The sequence below is a fragment of the Lepidochelys kempii genome, chromosome 15 (genome assembly GCF_965140265.1).
Source record: "Lepidochelys kempii isolate rLepKem1 chromosome 15, rLepKem1.hap2, whole genome shotgun sequence".
NCBI classification, from domain to species: domain Eukaryota; kingdom Metazoa; phylum Chordata; order Testudines; family Cheloniidae; genus Lepidochelys; species Lepidochelys kempii.
Window position 1 is genome coordinate 11,117,988 of NC_133270.1, and position 23,115 is coordinate 11,141,102.

Genomic DNA, 23,115 nt, shown 5'->3' on the forward strand with positions numbered 1-23,115 from the left:
ACATTTGTCTTTGGAAAGAAGACCCTCTTTAATGTCTGTATGTAAGGTGTCAGTTCCATGTTTTCATCATTAGCAGGAAGAGGCGTCTTATAACAGATAGCTGCTATTACAGGTGAAAACCTACTTCACTAAGCTCCATCTCTCTCAAGAACAACATTCCTTCTGATCATAGAATCTAGAGATGGAAAAAATGACAGTATTCAGTCATCTAGTCCATCCCCCTACTCTGTGCCTATCCCAGCCTTCATACCAGGCTCCTTCCTGCTTCATGCCGTGGTCAATCTCCATAGCAAGTTTCTCCTTCCTGCATGATAAATTCCAACTCCAAGCCAGGCTCCATCCAAGCCAGGCTCCATGTCCCATCCTTGGGATTCTTAGTGGGGATGCAAGGACCCAGGCGACAGTTGAATCTCACAAAAGCCCAGTAATGTTTCAAAAAGTTTTATGAAACAATTCCAGACTTTTCTAAAGAAAACCTCATATGTGTGGACAAACATATATGCACACATCACCTGCACCCACACACACATAAATCCACCCACTGATGTGCACCCACACGAAACGCTTGTGTACACACGTAACCGTCTGCTGACTCCTAGGGTTCTTTTCCTCCCAGGCACAGAAGCTTGAGAGGTAGAGGAGGGGTAAAGATAGATTTCACTGGCCTTTTTGCATTTCTGGCTCCCTCCCTCCAGATTTCTTAATACCCCTTCTGCCAGCTTTGATGCCACATCTCATTGCGCATCACTAGAGGTGCTGAGGATGGGAATGGGAATCGAACCACAGCCTGTAAAATGAATCGGCTGTGCAGGATGTGCATCAGTAGATGTGCTTAGGCCAGTGATACTCAGACCTCAGTGGTTCAGGAGCCAGCAAAATGACTGACCAAGTATTATTATTTTATCAACTACAATTGGTTATTAACATAGTAAAAGCATCCTGATTGGTTAATAACTTCGATTGGTTAATAATGAAATCATACAGTGTTTTAATATCATGTGCTGCAAAGAGCTGCAGGACACACATTAAAGAGCCACTTGTGGCTCATGAGCCTCAGTCTGAGTATCACTGGCTTAGGTTCTCTACTACCTAAATTGGAGGCTTGCTGGACAGGTGCTCTGTTTCTTTGACTTTAGAGGAGTTCTATGTACAGAGGGAGGGGCTGAAGATTTAGGATTATGCTCATGTTGCACACTTGAGTGCAAAATGGGTCCAATCCCGGATACACCACACCCTTCCGGATCTGGAAGTGCTCCTCTTGGCCCTTCCCCTATGCCGGGGTAATCAGTTTTTTTTGTCAAGGTCCAAATTTCTTGGTCAAGGTATAGTCAAGGTCCAGACTCCAGAGAAAATAAAAGATTTCATGGTCCATTCAAAAGCATTGGGCAGTCCAGATTTGGCCCTTGGTCCACTTATTGACTACCCTTGCCTTATGCTCTGTCTGTCTTCTGTCCTGTCCCCCCTGCAGTTCCCTGCCTTTCCACTTTCTCCTGTAGCAGCTTGGGTGATTTGATTAATCCTTCTGCCAGTGCCATCTCTGGGGATAGAAGTCTGGATAAATTGCTCCGTTTCCTCCCCTCTCGGACGACACAGGCGGTAGATATTTATCAATTGCAGGGCGTTCCTGGCCCTATGCTGCCTGTCACAGTGAGATTCATGAGCAGCAGGGAGGTGATTCTTTTGTAGGTTTGCTCTGGAATTGGAATAATTTGTCTCGTGAAGGAGCGAGATGTCTCACTTGCTATGTGGCAGCTTCTGCTCAAGGGAGACAGGCACTTTGTCAATAAACAAGGAGCCCAGGGATGGTTCCAGCTGACAAAGAACATTATTAACGGCCAACACCTTGGCCCAGAATAGCACTTCATTAGCATCTCTGAACAGTGCAGGCTCAAATCAGTAGCCACATACACCGGAGAGGAGGAGCTAGGAGCTCCCCCATGGCTAGTGCTTCCTCTAGCTCTCCTGCTGAGTGAGGCTGGGACCGGATCAAACTCCCGCTCCCAAATATGGTCCTGCGTTTTCCCCTGCATCTGTGGTTCTCAAACTGTGGTTCACAAAACAACAGAACAGAAAGAAGATCTGATTCACTGACACTACTGCAGGGAGGGGTGAATTACAGTTCTTTGTGCAACCTAATCCCGCTCTACTCCGAGGGAAGGTGGGCTGTGATACCAGCATTGTGCTCCCTGGAGGGGTTCTGCAGGGATTGGGAGTGTGGAGGCAAGAGATGCTAAATTTCCCATCAGGGCTCCATAGGGACCCTGCCCATGGAGTCTCCTCAGGGGATGCCCTGACCTGTGCTTCTCCATCCTCCCTGCCCAAACCCCTCTTCAGGGTTAGATAACACCCATTTGCCCTGGGTGGTAGGCAGTTTCTGGCCAATTTCTGCCACCACAACCTCCTCCATAGTGAACTTTCCATCTTGGAGGCTGTATGTCTTTCAGATGCTGTTGGTATAACCATGTGCAGGATCTGTCCCAGAGAATGCGCTGGAGAAGGGACTCAAGGGGCACTGAGAGGCTGGCTATAGCGTGTGGAGATTTCACCTTTGTATAATACTAGCAGAATGAGGAGTAATTCCTTCTGGACTGGAACTGGAGACGCTGTCAGCTCCCATCACAGTCAGGGCTCCTAAACCAATCCTTGAAGCGACTCTTGGTAGAAGAGACCACAGTGTTGTGGAATATCTGTGAATTCTCTTCACACCCAGGGATCCTACAGCATTTCCTACAGCCGGATAGTATGAAAGCAGAAAAATTACTTCTTTGCTGTTGCCTTGACAGTTCATCCTTCTCCATTCTTACAATCCTACAGGTGAGAACTCATGAAAGGGGAATAACCCTATGTCTCCAGCACAGCAGCACCAGGGCTAAGATCCTGGGGTGGATCCCTTAACAGCTGTTGTTGGAACCACACTTGTGAACAATGTCTTAAAGCAGTTCCGCTGTAGGTGAGAACTCCTAAATCCCCTAGCAGATTAATGAATGTTCTAAAGTACAGCAGAAGCTCCAGCATCACCTCTGTCTTTGCAGTTATAGATGGAAGCGGCTCTCCATTCCATGGTCTAGTTATTCTTGTGGATCCGCAGCCATGGTGGCTTCATAGCTAAGGATGCATCCACCATTAAATTCAAAGCCCTATTGCATGGGATGGTGGTGGATCCTTTCTGTAATTTAAACCTCCCTTCAGACTGAACGTTCTCAGCCTTCTCAAAGTCTGAAGCCAGAAGTAAATTTGTTTAGGACTCAAATACTGATTGTTTCAGGGATGGGTATTGCATTGCCCTGTGATGGGGAAGGAGCAAGATTCTGTTACCTCCATGTGCCTTAGAATGAGAGAAGGGCCTAATCCTTGCAGTTCACATTCAGATATATGTGGTGGAGGCCTTAGATTTCCAGGGTGTTTGGAGCTGAGTGTTTGGTTCAGCTCACTACAAATATGGCGTGATCTATGAAATTTGGATCTGGAATTTGAACTCTTTCCCAGTACATCCCCAGAATTTGGGTCAGTCCAGATCCAGGGGCAGAGTCGGCACTAGGCATAAGCAGACACAGCAATTGCTTAGGGCCCCAAGCAGCTCAAGAGGATCCCATATTAATTATTATTTGTGTGTGTGAGAGAGAGAGAAATATTCCTGTTTAGGGCTCCCAATAGGCTAGTACCGGCACTGTCAGGGGTTTGGTTGGGCCCATCTCTGCTCACATGTGTGCAGGGAAAAGCCAACCACTTGTTTTTTAACTACAGAAGGCAGGGGAGACTCTGGCATTTGGCTGGCACTTCATCTCTCCTTCATTATGAAAATTTACTCTCTGAAGGTGAAGCGGGGTCTAGAGGAATTGGGTTGCTGCCTTCAGCTACTTGCTTTGGCCATAGCAGGAAAAGAGCAGTAAAAGAGCCAGCTCCTAGGTCTTCTATTGTTTGTAGACCAGGAGCAGGTCCCATCCAGATAAATAGTCCATTGCTGTGCTGGTCTGAGCTTTGGTCTCCGCTCAGAGCCTCTAGGTGGATTGCCTTCCAACTAGCCTGGCTCTTTGGTAATTGAAAAGCTCAGAGAAATTGGAAATGGGGGCGGGGTGGGGGGGCAGGGGAAATACAGAATGAGATATTCACTGGCTGTGTGGACCCAAAGTAGCCAGATTCCCTGGGCTTGTCATTGAAATCACTTCTTATGGTGACTCTCTGCTTTAATTTCCCCTGAATCAGCCCTCTCCCATGAGTGAAACAATCTTCACTGCAGATTGAGGGGGGTGGGAGGGATTTGAGCATTAATCTGATGTAGATTATACTTCCACCTCCCTCTTTCTGTCCTCCCTCTCTCTCTTCCTCTTTCTCTCTCTTTCTGTTTCTCTCCCCTCCCTCTCTTCCTACTTCATCTTTTCAAGAAAGTGAATGTAAAGTAAAAACACAGAAAGAGAGGGAGACTCTGAGAAAGAGAGAGAGAGAGAGGCAGAGAGAAAAACCTCCCTGAAGAGGGAAGCCCCAGCAGCCAATAACTTTTTGGATTTGACTGGTGCTGCCTTTCTTGCTTTGCTCCCAAGGAATACCTTTAATGGAATCAATTGCCTCGGTTCCTTTATAACCAAGTCCATCGGAAAGGCAGACTCAACATATTATGGGCAACTGTGTGAAGTCTCCACTGAGAAACCTCTCGAAAAAGGTATGTTCCCTGAATCCAAGTGCGTTATGCGTGTTTCAAACCCTGCTTCTTGGGACGGGTGACATTGTGGGTAGATGGGAAGGGAAGGTGGGAGAAACATGCAGACTTGTCTGCAAATGGTTCAGCTCCCTCCAGAAGTCCTTTTCCTAAGAGCTGTTAATGCAAATGCACTGTTCAGAACCTGTGATGATGAACGCCACAGCTGGTCTGTGAATAGGTGTGTACGTACGTGAGTAGGCAGGTTTCCATCATGTCTGTAAGTGTGTGCATGTGCATATACATGTATTTGTCCACTTGCATGTGGTGCACGTGTTTGTGCACATATTATTTGGTTATATATGCACGTGTGAGCGTGTGCACACATTTGTGTGGGTATGCATGTGTGCAAGTTAAGACGTATCTGTCTATCGACGTGTGTGCATGTGAAGGTGTGGATATTTGTGTTGTTTCTCTGTGTGTGCATGTGAAAGTGTGGGAGCACACAAATTTGTTAGCATATGTCCCTCTCTATGTGTATGCAAATGAGCACATGAATGTGTGTGTTGCGTGTGTGTGCATTTCCGTGTGTATATCTGAATGTGTGTGCATACTCATGCATATGTGTGCAACATCTGTGAGTGAGGATGTGTGGTTAAGTGTATGCATGAGCGTGTGTCCGCACATATATGTGTGTGTGTGTGCGCATTTGTGTCTGCATGTGTGCATTTATTCTTGGGTGTCCTCACATATGTGTGGATCTGAGTATTTGTGTATTTGCATATTTGTATGTATTCATGTTTGTGCCCGTATTTATGTATATGTGGGTGCCTGCTTTCTGTGGTACATGTCTGCATGTGTTTGGTCATGTTTGCTCAGGTATGTGTGTTCATGCTTTCCCTCATGTGTAAGCATGCCCCATGTGCGTATACATTCATGCCCACCTGTACTGCCATGTGTGTCTGGTTGCATTTTACCTGTGGGCTGCTGTGTGCTTAGGTCTCAGAATGGTTCAGGGATTAATTAGATTTAGGAGCTGTGCTGCCACTATGGGCTGAATTGGCAATGGGAATGGTTCTCCCTGGGCACTGTGCGTATCAGGATGAGGAAGGCGTTGAGATAGAATGTGCCCATTAGGCCAGCTGGAGGAAGGAATTCACTTGGGGACGCTGAACCAAATAATAATTCACCACGAAATGATCTGCTTGTTCCTTACAAAGGGGAAGGTTGTAATAGGCAATGGCAGTGCACCGCACTGAGGGAGCTCACGGCATGGAGGCCTCAGTGGCAGTGAAATGGCATTGCTGTGGGGAAGCCATGATGAGGGGACCTCGCCAGCAACGAAGTGGCACTGCCATGAGGAAGCTCACAGTGCAGAGGTCTTGCCAGCAGTGAAATGGTGCTGCTGTGAGGACGCTCATTGCAGCCTGGAGTCACTGAGTACCTTGCCAGCCATGGAACGGCCCTGCCACGAGGACTCTCACAGTGTGGAGGCCTTGCTAGCAGTGAATTTTTTCTGGCCTTGGGTTTGTCACTTTTGTGGAGCAGCTCATGGTTGCGAGCTCAGCTACCACAAACAAGACACAAGTTAAATCTGGAGTGTTTCTTGGTAATGACAAAGCATTGCTGTGTGGGAGGGAGGGAGCCCACCTACCCCAGCAGACCCAACTGATTTATGGGGTATGTAATGAGGCAATTCATTCCAAAGCAGCTAGACAGTGCTGAGCTCTCCCTTTTGGTCAGTGTGACCCTGGGGAAGAAGCAGGAGAGGCACTTGGGGTTCAGCCAGCTGGAGGTGCCTAAACTTTGCACATCTGAAAGGGCCATTCTGGCAATTTGCAGTCTGCCTCCAATGCACATAAAATGGAACAGAATGTACCTGCACTCATCTCTCATGTGGAGATGTGGTTTCCAGAGAATACAGGTCCCAGCATGCAGTGGGCCCTGACTGCTTAGATCAAAATGGAGCATTGCATTCTGGGTCTTGTAGCTTGTTTAGGCCCTGCCTTTATTTGTATTTAATTCTTCATTCCTAAGAGCCATTTAAAGTGATGCATTCTGCACATAGTTCCAGAGAGTAGGAATGAAGGGGTTAAGGTGAGGAAGCCCACAGGCCACATTATAGAACTCTGCAAGCTTCGCTTTGGCCCATATATTAAGGCCTTAGGGCCCAGTGCTGTGAGGTGCTGAGTCCCCTACACCGCTGTTGACCTCATTGCAGCCTGGAGTTACTCAGTACCTTTTAGGATCAGACCATTACATGACATAACCTCAGACTGCCGCTCTGTGTAACATTCCTCCTCTCTTCCTCAGGTTTTGACATTGGCAGAGTGAGGGGAAACTCAGTGAGCAAGGAGAGATGGGACATAAGTTGAACTAGACTTTGTCAGGGAGATTTCTCCCACTGTCCCCAGCTCCACTGAGTTTTCATGTCCTGTTCTGAGACTGAGGAACCACCTTGGCTAGAATGATGCCAAGCAGGGCCCTCTTCTTGCTGGTCTCCTCCATTTGTTCCTTCCGAACGCAGCCTGTCAAGTGGAAACAGAGACTTTAACGTAACTAGGAGAACAGGGTTAGGAACCTGGAGGCCTCTTGCTTTTGATAAACCTCCCTCAGGGAGAGGAAGGATGGATTTTGCATGACAGAGATGCTGCCTTCTGCACTTCTTTGAGCATTGTGGGGGGGCATTATTTCAAATTGAGGCAAGGGGGCAAGCAAAGCTTCAGTGACAGATAATCGTCTGTCACCCAAACCCTCTCCCTAGCAGCTTCTCTCACTGCAGTGCTCCCAGCACACTCTTTATTATGGAGGCAGCACAAGAAGCTGTGTAAGGATCTCTACACAGACAAACTGAGACTTCCCTGAGTAGCTTAGACAGAGGAGGAAGCCCTGGAAATGGTGGATGTGAAGTGCCCTGATAGAGCAGGGAGCGGGCTCACTTTGAACTCTGGCAGACAAGACAGAAAGTTCAGAATAATCTGGAGGGACGGGATGGCTCAGGGGGTATGGTTTGGGACTGGTGTATGGACCTTTTCACCTCCGCCTCCCTAGTTCACATCTGTCTCTAGTTAATCGTCATTGAAATTCATTCCCATTCAGTCTCTTGTTGGTAGCCCCCTATTTAGTGCACAGTGACCGCACAGCAGTAAACACCACTGTCACAACACTAATTGACCGTCTCATCAGAGGCACCTAGGTGTAAATGGGATAAATTTCAGTACTTCAGACTGGCCCTCGGGGTCAGGACTGAGGCACATTGGCAGGGGAATGTGGGGGAAGCCGGCTCTGCTTCTGCCTCTACAGTGGCTGAATAGAAACCTTCATTCTTCAAATCACTCTGTTTGGCACCTTTTGCCAGCTCTACAGCCACCTCTCTGTTGGAGTCCAGCCAGGTGCTTTTATCACCCCAGGAGTGGCTGTGGGGTTTTATTGGGTAGGGGAGAGGAGAAGGACTTGAGTCTTCCTCACTGTTACCTTGCTGCCATCAGTACTCAGATCTGCATGTTGCTGCTTCTGCCACTAACAGGTGGCTGGCCTCATTTTGCCTTGTATCCATCTGGCGGAGGAGGTGTCTCCTCTGCTTTGGCTTGATGTGTTTATGGGACACATGCGGGAAGGGAGACTTTCCAGCACCAGATGGGGGGGGGCAGCGCAAATGGACAGCAGCAGCAGCAACTGGTGCTTTGTAGGGCAGTTTTCCGTGAGCCCTGTTAATGACCCTGGGTCACTAGCGGCAGAGGGGTGAGGGGAGACTCACATGGTGTCACACTAGGCCAGAGAAGTCCAATTCCCTTTCCCTGCACTACCTGTGGTTCTATGGATCAGTCTGTTCTGTGTCTCTGGCAATTCTCTCGTCAGATTTGTGATTTCTGTCCACATAGGAAAATAATGGGCTAATCTCATCCTTCATGGAACTCCACTGACTTCATAATAAGCTTGAGAGACTAGGTGGCTCAGGTAGGGATTAGGACTAGGCTTTGGAACCTTTCACCTTTCATTTGGCTTCAATGGAATTACTCCTGCGACAGATTTGGCCTGACGTGTATATTTTCAATCTCTCATATTATATATTGAAAAAGACTCTGAGAAATAAAGCTGGTGATTTATAAAATAGGTTGTACCAAAGTGACAAATGTTCACGTCATTATCACACAAATGTCAAGACCATTAGTTGCGCCCGTGATGTGCCAGGTGTGGATTGATGTTAGTCTGTTATATTTGTAAAGATAAATTCTCCATCCGCCATGTATAATCAGGTAAAGGGTTTCCTTCCCATCTGTGATTGCAATTAGAACCCTGTTATGCTATTTCCTTTCTTTTGTGAGTTTCTTTTTGTGTGATATTGGTCTTGGTGCTTTTGGTGGATAGTCACATGACATTATACATGAGCAGATTGTCTTAAGACTGTGTTTTAAAATGTAAACTATAAAGCATGTGTGCGATGCAGTATCATATGGCAGACGCAGCAAATAGCTACAATAAATGTGAGCAAGTGTGAGTGGGAAGCAAGTGTGGCCTGTTTCTCAGCCCTGAAAGAAGAAGTTCATGATTTAAGGGATGAGTCAATATAAAAAGACAATGGCTGTGGACAAAGCCTCCCAGATGAACTCTGGGAATGCCATCGGTACAAGCAGGAGCTCATTCCTGAAGCAGAAATATGATTGTTAATGTTTATTGTATAAAACCAAAGGTCCTGTGGGTAGTGCTGGCTTTTTATAGCTGCATGGGAATACCAGGATGAGACGTTTCCGCCAGAGAAAAGCATTTCTATATAAGGAAAGCAGTGACTCCTCAGTGGAGCCTGGAGCTCCAACCTCAGATTCTATTCTGCAGTACCAACTGGCTGGGATGTGTGGACTCCTTGAGAATGGTCTGTGAAAATGCAGCGCAGACAAGGCTTCAGGGACTTGGATTGTAAGTGACCTGGACAGACTACATTCTCATAGTCTCGGTCAGTTATTGTAACTCATTAGAATTGTGATTGTCTGGAACTCAGCTCGCTGACACTGTAAACGGCTGTCTGACGGTTTTAGTATGACTATGGTACAGGTGTTAATACAGAGCTGTAAGCTGTTGAACTCTGTTGCCTGAAAGTGACTTGAAGCCAAACTTAGTCTCTCTGTGCAGGTTCTGTGCCTGCTGTTCAGTGGAGGTCCCTGATGGAAGCTTCTCTCTCAGTAATCTCCTTCTGTACACACACAGACTGCAGGCCACACATGAAATCATTTACTCTGGGGCTGGAGACAGGAGGGGCGGGAGATGTTCATTTTCTATCCTGGCCCTTTCATCTGTAGCTGGAGGGATGTGTGCAGCTTTGAGAAAGTTTGATGTCATTTCAAAGTGAAATCTTCCTGGTTGGCTGGACTTTTATCAGCCATTGACAGTGAACTCCTGTACCTACTGCTTCTATACAAGCCTGTACTAGACTGGTGGGAGGGACCCAGCATGGAAAGATGAAGGAAATTTAGGGCTAATTACTCTGTCAGGCAGCCCAGTAAAACATCAGATCAAAGACTGAGAGAGAAGGGGAGGTAACTTCCTCTGTTGTATTGTTTACTTGCTGCTGATTGGCTGGGAAGATTCGTCATGAGGAGAAGACCTGCTATAAGGCTGTTCAGACCAGTGAAGAGGGGCCGTCAGCCTGCGAGTACCAAGGTCCACTCATGATGCTGGCCCAGAACTGCGCCGTCATGCACAACCTGCTGGGGCCAGCATGCATCTTCCTGAGGAAGGGCTTCGCAGAAAACAGGCAGCCTGTACGTAAGTTACACCCTGCCGGGCGAGAAACATACAAAACACAATGCCCATATTGCCGCAAACGTGTAGCCACACATATGCCTACGTACATGGGACTCTGAGATCCCCCAACCACAGTAAACATACAGCCTCAGACCTGCAAATGCAGACTTACAGACTCACATACATGCTCAGGCATGTGAACTGGAAGATGTGCGGAGATACCCTGGCACCTAGGTTGTAGGCATTGTAGAAATACGTATACAGATCGATAGATCAGTGCACACTGAAACACTCACACAGTCATATGGATGCAGATATACCTGAGGCTTCCAATGTTCAAATATGACACTCCAATGAGACATCCACATCCCATATATGGAGGCTCAGATTAGTACATAGGGCCTAAATGGCCATTATATGTGCTTCACTGGATCTGACTGTCCCATAATGTGCTCACATTTGAAAATTGGGCCCATCAATACACAGAGATGAGCATATTTAAATACGCCCTGAGATGCAAACCTGTCTATATTCACTCTGACACACAAGCTCAGATTCATATACACAATCATGCACGCTCTCATGTCTGCACAGGAGAACACATACATGCAAACCCCAAAATAGCTACCTGTTCACACACCTTCAAATAAGGTATGCACAAACAAGTACCAGTACCTACACCCCCTCTAATATACAGCACACACCCATATCGATATTTCTACCCATCCAAGCATATATATGCATACATATACATCCATTCCTGCAACCTTAAAATATGCACAAATATACACACAGACATGTCAAATGTACATAGAGACATGCTTACATACTGTATGTTCACAGTAATATAAAGCACATACCCCTGTACACAGACATTTAATATCTATACTAACGTACTTAAACACATATACACAGACACCATATTATTAACACACATACAGGCATATATGTGATTAGGTGTACACACTTGCATATACTCATCCAGTACATTACATGCTCTTCCAGTCAAACAAAGCTCATCCTCAATGTCTGAGATTCGTGGCAGTTAAAATCCAGTTGTCAGGAATCCCTCCATAATAAATCTCTGCTCTATATACTCACATGCAAAGACACACTTGTCCTTAGCTGGAATAGAATCAAGGACCTTTAGTTCCAAAACGTAGTCCCCTTCCACTTGAGCTAAAGGCAAGTTATTGCTCACTGTAAGTTTTTATTCTCTGCAGCCTCCAACCACTAGCAGACAATCGCATATTCCATTAGCCAGTACATTAAAACACATGCAGAAATATTCTCAAGGAAGTGCACACACACATATATATACTGGCACACAAACATCTACCAAATCATATGTGCTTATATAAAGAACTGGATCCAAATTCCATTTAGAATGTCAATAGCTTGCGGGTGACTATATCCACCATGTTCAGAGCCTGGAAATTCATAATATCCTAGGAGGCTCCAGAGAGAGGAGCACAGACATCTCTGACAACAGCCCTGGTGCAGAGTGAATGTATTTTAAAACAGCTGTTCTCCCCGTTGACTCTTTAGACCAGCAGGATTTAGTGTGCATAGGACAGAAATAAATGAATGCCAGAAAGTTTCTTATGATGATGATCACCTCTAGTGTATTCCTAGGACCTGAGCTCTTTGAACAGGTGTATCCCTTTTTCCATATGTTCTCCTCAGAAAGCTTTACACGGCTTCAGCTGATTTCTTCTTAAGCAGATGTTTTCCTATTTAATCATTTTTAAGGGAGCTTCCTTGGACTTTAAAACAGAAAATCTCCTCATAACACCAGTTACAGCTTGGGCTAGATTTTCCAAGGGACCTGGAGTGGCCTCTTATTTTGCACATATAGTCATTGGCCCCCTCTAATGATAGAATCTGCACACACAAAGAAGTGCTCACATCTCTGCACATGCAAATGCCTCTATGTGCCAAAATAGAGCCCAGGCTGAAAAAGTCTTGAGACTTCCTTGTGGACATTCTGGTGTGTTAATGACGCTGGCTGTAATGGGGTTTCAGACATCTACTGTGCTACAGCCTGGCCTAGTGGTTAAAGCACAGGCCTAGACGGCAGGAGATCTGCGTTCTCAGCCAGGTGCTGCCACAGATGCAGTGAGTAACTTTGCATGAGTCAATTCACTGTTCCGTAAAATGGACTTGATGATGATACCTCTGTATCTTGAACATTACTGATCAGACTGGTGGTGCTCAAGGACTCCTGGGGTCATTAAAGTTCATAAAGAGTTTGGAGACTCTTGGCCGGAGATATGCATACAGTGCTTAATGTGTAATGAAAAAGGTGCCGGGGCTCAAGCAATTTTTTTACTTTCATAACTGACGCGGCAAGCCCGGAGATACGGGGCTACGAACTGCCAAGCCCAGAGGGGCTAGGACTCAGCCCTGGCACAGATTAAGCACTATGTTACTGATCATGTGTCTTTGTAATTCATTATGATATCACTGAGAGGAAGGCAGTGAGGCCTCCTGTGCCTGCTTTAAAGAATGTGAACTCTTTTACAAATCAGTTTCTATGAAAGCAGAAGAAATGGGATGACATGTTTGAAATTACCAGATCTGTGAAGGATGAAACTGCAGAGCTAGAGCGCTCTGAAAGTTCCATGCAGCACAGAGATGCCTCTGGGAAGGTTATGAATGACAAGCTGATCACTTCTCTGGCACAGCCCCTGTTTGCACAGACATAAACCAGTGTGTGTCCTACTTTGCTGTATTCTCCGGGTAGCTGCCGCTAGAGTTACCACAGAAGCCTGTGGTTAATTAGCAAGAGCTCATCCTTATGAAACAGATCAAGGGCACAGTCTCCGGGGACCTGTGATGAGGCTGCAGACCCCTGGGAGATGAGGGGAGAAGCCAGGACTCAGACAAGAAAGGAAATTTCATCTCTGTTTCCAAATTCTCAGATATTCTGGATTTGCCTGGGAGCCATGAGTAGAGTTAGAAGGGGTTTTTAGTAACCAGAAAGCAGTGCATTTCCACGCTCATTTTTCTTCCTCTTGATGCAGTCTCTGGAGTTTTCCTATACTCTTTTACATCCCTCCCCTCTCTGAAAAACAACACCCAAATTGGATGTTTGAAGTTGCAGTGTTTCCTGATCATGGTGAATCCTTGTCCTGTTTTGTTTGTAGATGACCTTGCTGCTGTATATTTTGTTTCTCTGCCTGGGCTTGAAATGTTTGTATCTGGGGTGAACTCACTGCTTCTACAGTTCCAGTCCCTCCTTAGAGGAGTGGCTCTAGGAAATAGGGTTGCGAGAGCTCATGGTTGCTCTCCATCACTATAGGCTTGCTGATTGTGAAGCAGCTCACAGCTATTTCCAGACCCAGATGTTCCCAGCAGGAATTACTGTAGGGAATATGGTAAGAGCTTCAGAGGAGCTCCAAACTACAGCAGTGCCAGACTCTGCCACACAGAGTTGCTGTAGGGGAATGATACAGGCACACTGTGGAGGCTCTCAGTGCCAGCTCATCCATCTGGAGTGGAGTGCTGGAGTCTGTTTGAGAAGCCCGTGTTGCCCTGGACCTGAGGTGTGGAACAATACTTCTATTTGGCCACCTGGGCAGCAGGCGAAATGGAGATGGGCTTCCACAGAGAAGTGTGCAGGCAGCTGCTGGCACCCTTCTAATAGGAAAGGGAGTGATGTCAAAGCCTTGCCAGGTAGATGGGATTAAACATGTCATCACCTTCTTGTTTCTTCTGTCACTTTCTTGCTTGTGCGTGATGCTCCCAGACCTGCCTGTATTCATGAGTGCTATTCTGAGACCACTTTTCTATCAAATGGTTGGGTTTAACAGAAGATGTTCTTTCATTGCAGGACAGAGAACTGCGACCAGAAGAAATTGAAGGTAAAACTTTGACCCTTCCTCCATGTCTCACTTTCTCTCTGCTCAGTGAAAACATACTGCTGGCCAGACTGATCACAGGGGGGAGAAATCTGGGGTAAAACTAGGTAGACGAGCTCATAACTGTTCCCATTCTAGCCACTCCCTGCAGAAGACATCATAGGGAATGGTGCAGGAGTGCTGACTTTGGGGCAGCTCATATACACTCCACCTTCTGACAGAAGGGCTGTAGAGTGTAGTGTTGGAGTGATGATTCTGGGGGAGATCACATTTGCTCCATCTCCTGCAGGAGGGCTGTAGAACATAGTGTAGGAGTGCTGACCATCTGGCCATTCAAAGACTCTGCAGTCTGAGCAGGGACTGCTGTGGGGAATTGTGCAGCAGTGCTCGTGGTGGTGGAGCTCAGAGCTCCTCCAGTTCCAGCTTGTCTCCAGGGAATCTGCAGGGGGAATGTGCACCTTCTTGAAGAACATCTCTGAGATCCTAGCATGCCAGAGTGCTGCTGACTCCTTGTCAGGGGTGTTCTGGGAACTGTGTCTAATACCATCACTGACAGCATTGTCCTTATCGGATTCACTCTGACAGAGTTAAGAGAAGCCTTCAAGGAGTTCGATAAAGACAAGGATGGGTTTATCAACTGCAGGGACCTGGGGAACTGCATGCGGACCATGGGCTACATGCCTACCGAGATGGAGCTCATAGAGCTATCCCAGCAGATCAACATGAACTGTGAGTGTGACCCCTCGCTTGCATGTTCCCCTCTTACTGCCATTCTCTGCCTCCATGCATTGGGCTTTAGCTGTCAGTCTCTTGCTCTCATCTGTTCCTCTTTCTTTGTTGTCCTGGCTGCCTGCCTGTCTGTCACCCTCTCTCTGCTAGTCCATCTGTCTGTTTGCCTAGTTCTCTGGGCATCAGTCAGTTTGCTTGTCTCCAACCTACCAACCTATCTGGGTTTGTAGATAGTGAGGTATAAGAGCAATATGTTGAGACAGACACACCAACATAGGACTTCCCTTGGTGTGTGCACAGTCAACTGTTGCCCTTTTAAGGATGTTTAATGCACTGTTGTGCAGCTGCTGCATGTTGTTGTATTGAACCTGGTCTCTAGGTGGTCTGTGCTGAGGAGGGAGACTGGGTGCTAAGAGGAGGGAGATCCTTTGGTGTGAGGGTGGTGCTATGTCAGAGCAGAATGCTGGGGTGTTCAGCTTGAGGTGTGAGTGTATTGAGGAGATAGCTCTGGTAGTGATGGGCTGAGGGGCTACCCTCTGTCCATCTGCTGTCACACGAAAGGTGGAATAATGGGGAAGTGTATTCACAAACATGTCTGTGATTGGATATGGCTGTATTTGTGCCCTTTCCTTCTATCGTCAGTTCTTTGTCCTTATACTGTCTGCAGCAGTGCTGTATGGTGCCCACGGGAGTATTCACTAGGCATTATTTGTTGTACTCCTTGGGCTAGAAAGTATTAATCATCCAGAGAGGGAGCAGAAACAGTACCATGTGAGAATAACACATAACAAATAGTAGATAACCAGGGCACTGGTTGCCATGTGATCCACAGGCTGTATAATTAGGTCAGGCGATCAGGTGATCCACAGGCTGTACAATTAGGTCAGGCGGTCTGGTGATCCACAGGCTGCATAATTAAGTCAGGCGGTCTGGAGATCCACAGGCTGGATAATTAAATCAGGCGGTCTGGTGAACCACAGGCTGGATAATTAGGTCAGGCTGATGATCTGACAAACAGGTAGGAATTTGAGGAACTATTCACCAATTGCAGCTACTTCATAAACAGGAAAATGCATTAATTTGTTGAATACATTGTTTGTTACAAATAGCTTGTCCAGCTGTGGTGTTGAATTTCTGGGGCAGATTTTCTCCCCTGCTCCAGTGCAGTGTAGGGCCCATATAGGAGATACAGCTGGTTGAGGCAGAATTCTCTCTGTTGAGACACATCCACGGGGCTGCCATGTCCTTGCCCGGTCACAAGCCCTGAGGTATGGTGTATGCTGGGAGCAGATCCATAGCACACAGTGCTGTGGGGATTCTGAACTGCCTGCCCCTCATAGGCAGCCTGGGATGGGCTGCTGTAATTTAGAGGAGCTGGGACCCTTTCAGCCCTGCCCAGAATCCAGAGGGTGCAGAGGTGGTGTAAAGTCATGTTTGCTTCTCCTCCCCCTGAACTGCACTCTTTGTGCTGTGCCTCCCATGGGTGGCTGATCTCCAGTGGAAGCCATGTGTGGATGTGTTACCCTGGGTGCTCGGCTGGGCTAAGGAAAAAGGGCGTATTAATGTCTTACACACAAATTTCCCCTTGGTCCCAAGTGGGCGGCCATGTGGATTTTGAAGATTTTGTGGAGCTGATGGGACCAAAGCTTTTGGCAGAAACTGCAGATATGATTGGTGTAAAGGAGCTACGTGATGCCTTCAGAGAGGTGAGCTCCCCCCCCTGTGCTGCGGGACCCCCTCAGAGAGGTGAGCGTCCCCCTGTTCTGCATCACCCCCTCAGAGAGCTGAACACTCCCTGTGTTGTGTGACCCCCTCAGAGATGAACATTCCCTGTGCTGTGTGACCCCCTCAGACAGATAAGTGCCCTCTTTCATGTAGTAAAAGTGGAGAGAAGTGGAGAGCAAAGGCAGGAAAGAGAAAAGACCAGTGGGGGAATGAGGAGGAGGAGCGAGCATATATAGTAAAGAGGGCCCTAAGAAGGAAAGAAGAGAAACCAAGTATGGAAAAGAGAGGAGCACAAGGAGAGCAAAGGCCCAAAAGGGAACAAAGGGGGAAGATGGGCCAAGCACAGTAATAATGTATGGGGTCTGTGAGGAGAGGAAAAGGACCTGCTGGAACAGACTGGCCCCAGAGCAGGAGGAGAGAAGATGCCTAGGGAAGGAAAGAGGGAGCCAGGAGGGACTCAGGGGACCTCATGGACAAATATGTGCACTCCAAAGGGGAAAACATGGGACCCGAGTCTGGAGACTGTGGGTTCCCAGGGTCCATTCCAGCTGACTGTGCTCTTTCTGCTGTTGTTTGTTGCCTCCCTGCAGTTTGACACCAATGGCGATGGAGAGATCAGCACCAGCGAGCTGCGGGAGGCCATGAAGAAGCTGCTGGGGCAGCAGGTGGGCCATCGGGATATTGAAGAGATCATCCGAGATGTGGACCTGAACGGAGATGGGCACGTGGATTTTGAAGGTGAGAGAGAATGTGCTACTGTCCATCTTCACTGGGGTCAGGCAGGATTTCGGATCAGAGACTGGCTCATTGCCCTGCTCCAGGAATGGAGGAAGGAAAATTATCTCTATGTTCTAAGAGGCCCAGGTATCTGTGGAATGGGGTGAGAGGCAGCTGGGTCAGAATCTCCTAGGATTTTCCCTAGTTAGGATAAGGCTATTAGGGGAGAGATGGATGGTGTAGGAGATTTCTGGTTAGTAGTGTCTGGCTGTACAACTCTTCTCAATGCATCTCATTGTTAAGCGTGTCTCCCTGAATCACATACTAGGACAGACTGTCCTTGTGTCAGAGGAGAAACCTCTCTGTGGCCATGGGCAGCCCAATGTGGATTTCTGTTTCCTCCCTGATGCCCTCTGGGTACAAATGCAGGTAGCTAGCCTGAGCTGCTACCCATGCTGCCGTGGCCACACTGCTATTTTCGTGTGCTGGCCTGAGCAGAGCTAGTGCATTTACATTTATTCAAGCTGGGAATCACATCTTCCAGCTGCTGTGTAGACATGCTGTGTCAGTGTCCACCAAAGAGTTTAGTGTGGAAAGGAGACATTACCTTGTTTTAGGGCAGGTGTCCCAAATGATAAACTGCCCTGGCTAGTGGGATCCTGTAACTTGTTGCGTAAACACTCCAGGGTCAGTCAAGAAACCAAACCAGTGAGCAGTGGGGATGGGGCTTTCCTGTTGGCTGCATGGTGTCTCAGGATGAAGAGAGGTGGGATGGGAATGTGTTCGTGCAGTTGGTGTGTTCTCCTCTAGCCTCTCTGTTTGTCAATGGCTGCAGAGTTTGTTAGGATGATGTCCCGTTGAAGGTTACGCTAATCTGAAGAGGAACCAGCACCTCAGTGAGGGCAGAAGAGACCTGAGGGGAGCATCTAGCCCCGACGTTCCCATGCAAAGGTTTATAGGCTGGATGCATTTGAGACAGTGCGAGATGACCCGCCTCTCCTGCCCCAAAGTGGTCCCCACACCCCTCTGCCCTTTCACACTGTGAAAGACTCATAACGTCCCACAACTGGAACTGTTCCTCCGAGAAGGCGACAGCAGGAAACTGCAGCGCCAGGACAAGTCACGATCTTTTCATGAGATGTTTGCAACTTTAGACTCCTCCCCTCCTGCTTTTATTCTCCACCAACTGCTGCAAAGCAAGAGAAGGAGACACCCTCTTGGACTGGGGGATGAAACCAAAGCCATCTGGGATTGGTGGCTGCAGCAGGTCATGCTCTGCACCTGTTTGATTCCCTTGGTGAACTGTGTCCGTGTTTGCTGTGTGTCTGTCTGGAGTTATTTATGCCTCCCTGGTACATTCTCGTGTCTCCTGTGGCTACGTTTACCAAGAGCATCTAGAAATACATGTTTGGGGGGGAAAAAAAGGTGATAAATGTACAAACTGAAGCTGTGCGCAGCCCTGGCCTTTCTGTGTGAGGTGAAGGGCGGGCCGGAGGGAGGAGCATCTGCCAACCGATCCACTCCAACCAGACTGCTTTGGGGCCCATGTCGCGGCTGGGGGGACGAGCTGGAGCCAGGGGAGGTAGAGGCTGCTTGTTGCAGGATTGGTGACTAGGTGCTGTTCAGCGTGAGTGATACCTCCAGCCAGTCTAGCCACAGGCAGCGTAATACAAACACAAGGTATACATACTGCCAGGTACCAAAGACTTAATGGGCTAAATTCCTCCTTGCTGGAAATCCCTTTGTCAGTGAACTTACACCAGGGGTTACTTTGGCCCAGTGTCTGAGGCTGTAGAGCCATCCAGAACACAGAGACTCTGTCTGTCTGTCTGCCTACTAAGAAGTGCACTCTAGAACGCAGTGTGTGACTCTGCAGTATGTACCATGATACTGGCCCCCAGGCTCTTCCTGTCCCTCTTTTATAGCATCAGGTGCTACTCCCTCTGTTCCTTTCCTTCTCTTTATCCTAGGCTCTCCCTTGGACTCTCCTGTCTTCCCCTCACTCTCTGTGTCTCAGGCAGATGCTGGGCCTGCCCCATTCACATCCCCATTTCTCTAGGCTGGGGTTTCAGTCACTCACTAGATCACTGGGCCTAGTTCCTCCTGCAGTTCAAGGGGCATCGTCCCCTCTCTGGATTTCTCTCAGTCTCCTGGGAGCATTTTCTTCTCCTTGGCTGTCCCTCTTCCCAGGATAGGGCCTGAGGCACAAGAGCCTCCGACTAGCCCAATGTTGCTATTTCTCTTCTTTCCCCTCAGGCTGCCAGGTTCCCAAATTCTTCTCTGTCCCAAAGGCGCAATTTCCTGAATGAGGATGTTCTCTTGCTTCCATTTGCTTGTTGCTGTGCCAGTTAGTCTGCTGCGGCAGTAATTGACATTCCAGCAGGGGCAGCGTGTATGAGAGTATTTGGACAGGAGTGTGTGGGCAGAAGGGTTTGTGTGTGTGTGTGTAGGGAATGCATGGGAGTGGGCACATGGCTATTTGCATGAGAGATCTCTGTGTGTGCACACACAATACTGCTATAGGTATGTGGGTATGCCCACCAGAGCTGAAAGGAAAGCGTATGTACAAATAGTTGCACATGATGCTCAAGCAACCATGCAGGCCTCTGATGTGTGTGTGCAGATGGGGTGTGTGTGCTGTGCACAGATACTTCTGTGATGAGTGTAGCACAGAACCCTAGCTAGTTATATGCGTGTGTGTGCATGCAATGGGAGTGTTTGTATAGGCATGTCCCTAAGCAATGGGAGCGTGTGCGCTTGTATGTCCTCTGTGTGTGTGCACAATGGGAATGCGTGAAGTGATGGAACAGCGTGTGTATGTATGAGTGATGAGAGAGAGTGTGCATGGATTCCCCCTATATATGCATGTGATGGGAATGCCTGCACAGGTGTTAAGTGATAGGCACTTGATGCATGTGTGTGTGATAAGAGTAGGTGTGCATGCACATGGCATACTGAGCAATAGGAACAGTGCAGGTGTGTGTGTGTGTGTGTGTGTGTGTGTGTGTGATGGGAATGAGCTTGTGTGCATGTGGCCTCTGAATGGGTAAAATAGTCACAGTAACTGTCTCTTTGGCTGCCTGCTTGCTGCCTGCCCCTGCATTGAGGCTCCTCTGCCTGCAGCAGCAGATGGTGGGACATTGTCTTAATTTATTTAAAAACATAAGCCCATTCATGGAGGTTGCACAGAGTCCAAATTGCACAGGATTCCCCAGAATGCATAATCTCAATCACTGGGCACATTCTCTGCTCATTACTGCTCCTGGGGGCTTACAAATAATCACATATGCTTAGAGTAACCCTGACAAAGCATCAACCTGTGGGATGCAGGTGCAGTGCATGTGTTGGGGGGAAGGGTGCTCTGATAGATGGAAGGTAGGGAGGTGCCTTTCCTGTCTGGTGATGGCAGAGACTGGGGGCTTTCTCACTCTAATCTGGAAGAAAGAATATCACTAAACACAATTTCACCTGTGAATACTGAGTCCAGCTCTGCCCTATGGAACCACTGGGGCTGTGGATTGCATCAGGGCACAGCTGTGCTGCATGAAGAGGCTGTAGTTGGTCTAGAGTAGACATGAAAGCCCAAGGCTTCTGTTGAGGAAAGTCTTGGCATTCCCCATAAACCCACTAGCTCCTCACTGCAGGATCAACCCTATGATAGGTCAGAGGGGGCTGGTCTGGATGCATGTGATGATTGCTGTTGGTTCCAGCAGAGTCTCTTCCTCCCAGGGCTGGTTTTATTTCCCTATGCAACCTCAAATAATCCCAGGGAGTTTTGCTATTTTTTTGTGCTGACAGGGTCAGAGATTAAATCTTCAATCTAATAATCTCATTCCAGGGATAATCCTTTTGCTTTCATCTCCCAGCCAGTGCCAGGAAGGCTTCCAAATAGCCCTGCAGGACAATATGGAACAAGCAAGGCTCCATCTGTCTCCCTTCTCTCTTTCTTGCCATGGCCCTGTACTCATCAGGACAAGGCTTCAGGCTGCTGTCTCTAAGTGTTTTTGACCTTAGCTGAGTGTGACCATGTTGCCCATCAAGATAGCCCTGATCTTGTTTCAGTCTATCATGTTCACTGAGCCCTGGTTCTGTCTCCCATCCATGGGTCTCTATTCTCTGTTTTGTCCACCCTGACTACTGATAATTCCTAAGGATAATATAGCCTGTAACCTCCCTCCACAGTAAATGACTGGTGTCTTAAGAGGACTAATTGAAGGCACCAGCCATGCAGAATAAATACAGGTGCAACTCATGAATTAATCTAATTTCAGTGCTGCTCTAGACAGCTCCAGGGACAGGGGACAGCTCCAGGGATTGAGAAGACAACACTGGGCCTTTCACTTGTAGGTTTCTAATGTAAACCCAGCATGGGTCAGGGGACTGGCTGGTTTAGCAGATTAGTACCAAGATACAGAGCCTTTTGTGTCTAAAGCACTATCTCCCATCTAAATTGGTAGTGTCTGAATGTTATGGACAATGTCCTTGACCTATTGCAGGTGGGGATGGGATGGTCTCAGCCCTTGTTAGTGGGTTCCATGACTAACCTGACAGTGGCAGCAGAGGGACTGAGAACTGAATCATAGAGGCTGAACTCCACTCTTGCAACTAGACCTAGTTCCTCTTTTGCCAAATTGGGTGCTAAGCAAGCCTGCTACTCAGTGAATAATAAGCTACCTGGCAGGCACAGAGGAAGATACTCTCTTAACTGGAGAGATTAGTGTGGTGTTGGGGAGGGGACAGACAACAATATGCCACTTTCCCTTTTTCCTGTTCATAGCAGGGACATGTGACCCTTTCCAAGCCAGCTGAGTCTTAGAATTGAAAGGAAGCAGAAGAGATAATAAAGGGGCCACTAGCAGCCTGAGGCCTGCCCAGCACCAGCCCATCAGGAGGAGCACTTGCCTCTGAGACAGGAAGGAAGGAGGCCCAAGGTCAGTGTCAGAGGAAGGGTTGCCCCCTGTGTGATATGCTGCCAGGCAGGGTGGGACGGGCCAGGTTTGCTCATTCACATTCCATAGGAAGCTGAAGTTGGCCTTATACAGAGAAGCACCAGAGGCCAGCCATTAGGTCCCTGTATAATCTCCTCCAAGCAACCCCAATGAAATTGCTCTTCACCAGCAACTGTGCAATCCTGAGTGACACATACCAGCCCTCAGTGCAGCAGCAGGTGCATTTGGATGGCAATGGCTGCCCCTCCTCCAGACAAACCCTCCTTAGTTGAGCGAGCCCCTTCCTGGGTCACACACCAGAAAGGTGGGGCAGGAAGAGCTCCCAGCATACGGGGTAACCTTCTGCTTGGACTGAATGAAGCAAGGCATGGTGAGCTGTGTGTCTCTGTGGGCTGCACGTTCAGACTACAGATGAAAGTGAAGAGCTTGTCTGAGATCCCTGTGAGGTAAGGGCTGTGCTTGAGCCACCCCTTCATAGAGCACAGCCCAGCTCTGTGCCCCTCCTGGGCAAAGGTTGCCCCACCTTGACATGGGCTGGCCGACTGCTCAGGTTTGTCATGGATGAGCGACGTCAGCCAGCAATGCCCCTCACCAGTGGTGCTGCCAGGTTTTGCCATGGCATGCCCCCCAGCAAGGGGATTCTGGCTGGGCTGAAGTCTGGCTGGAGACAAGGCAAAAAGCTCCAGGCCTCTAACAAGATTGAGCCCTGCCTGAGGGACTGAGCCCAGCCCCCCAGTTGGCTATCTGCCCCCCTTACTTG

The 23,115-nt window shown here is 48.1% G+C and overlaps 1 protein-coding gene across 5 annotated transcripts in view; it reads left to right on the forward strand.

The window, feature by feature from the left end:
• CABP1 (calcium binding protein 1) overlaps positions 1–18,852 on the forward strand; it is a 33,208-nt gene extending 14,356 nt beyond the window's left edge. Inside the window, exons 1-8 of one of the 5 annotated variants that reach the window (XM_073312786.1) lie at positions 2,791–2,814; positions 4,539–4,657; positions 10,213–10,389; positions 14,208–14,238; positions 14,821–14,964; positions 16,561–16,670; positions 17,280–17,427; positions 18,242–18,852. In XM_073312786.1, coding sequence (XP_073168887.1) covers positions 4,613–4,657; positions 10,213–10,389; positions 14,208–14,238; positions 14,821–14,964; positions 16,561–16,670; positions 17,280–17,427; positions 18,242–18,267 — 681 coding nt within the window. In that variant the 5' untranslated portion in view covers positions 2,791–2,814; positions 4,539–4,612 and the 3' untranslated portion in view covers positions 18,268–18,852. Of the gene's footprint in view, positions 1–2,790; positions 2,815–4,538; positions 4,658–10,212; positions 10,390–14,207; positions 14,239–14,820; positions 14,965–16,560; positions 16,671–17,279; positions 17,428–18,241 lie in introns of those variants that run through there. The other 4 variants (XM_073312785.1, XM_073312783.1, XM_073312787.1 and 1 more) reach the window with 4 other exon arrangements.
• Positions 18,853–23,115: the final 4,263 nt, after the last annotated feature.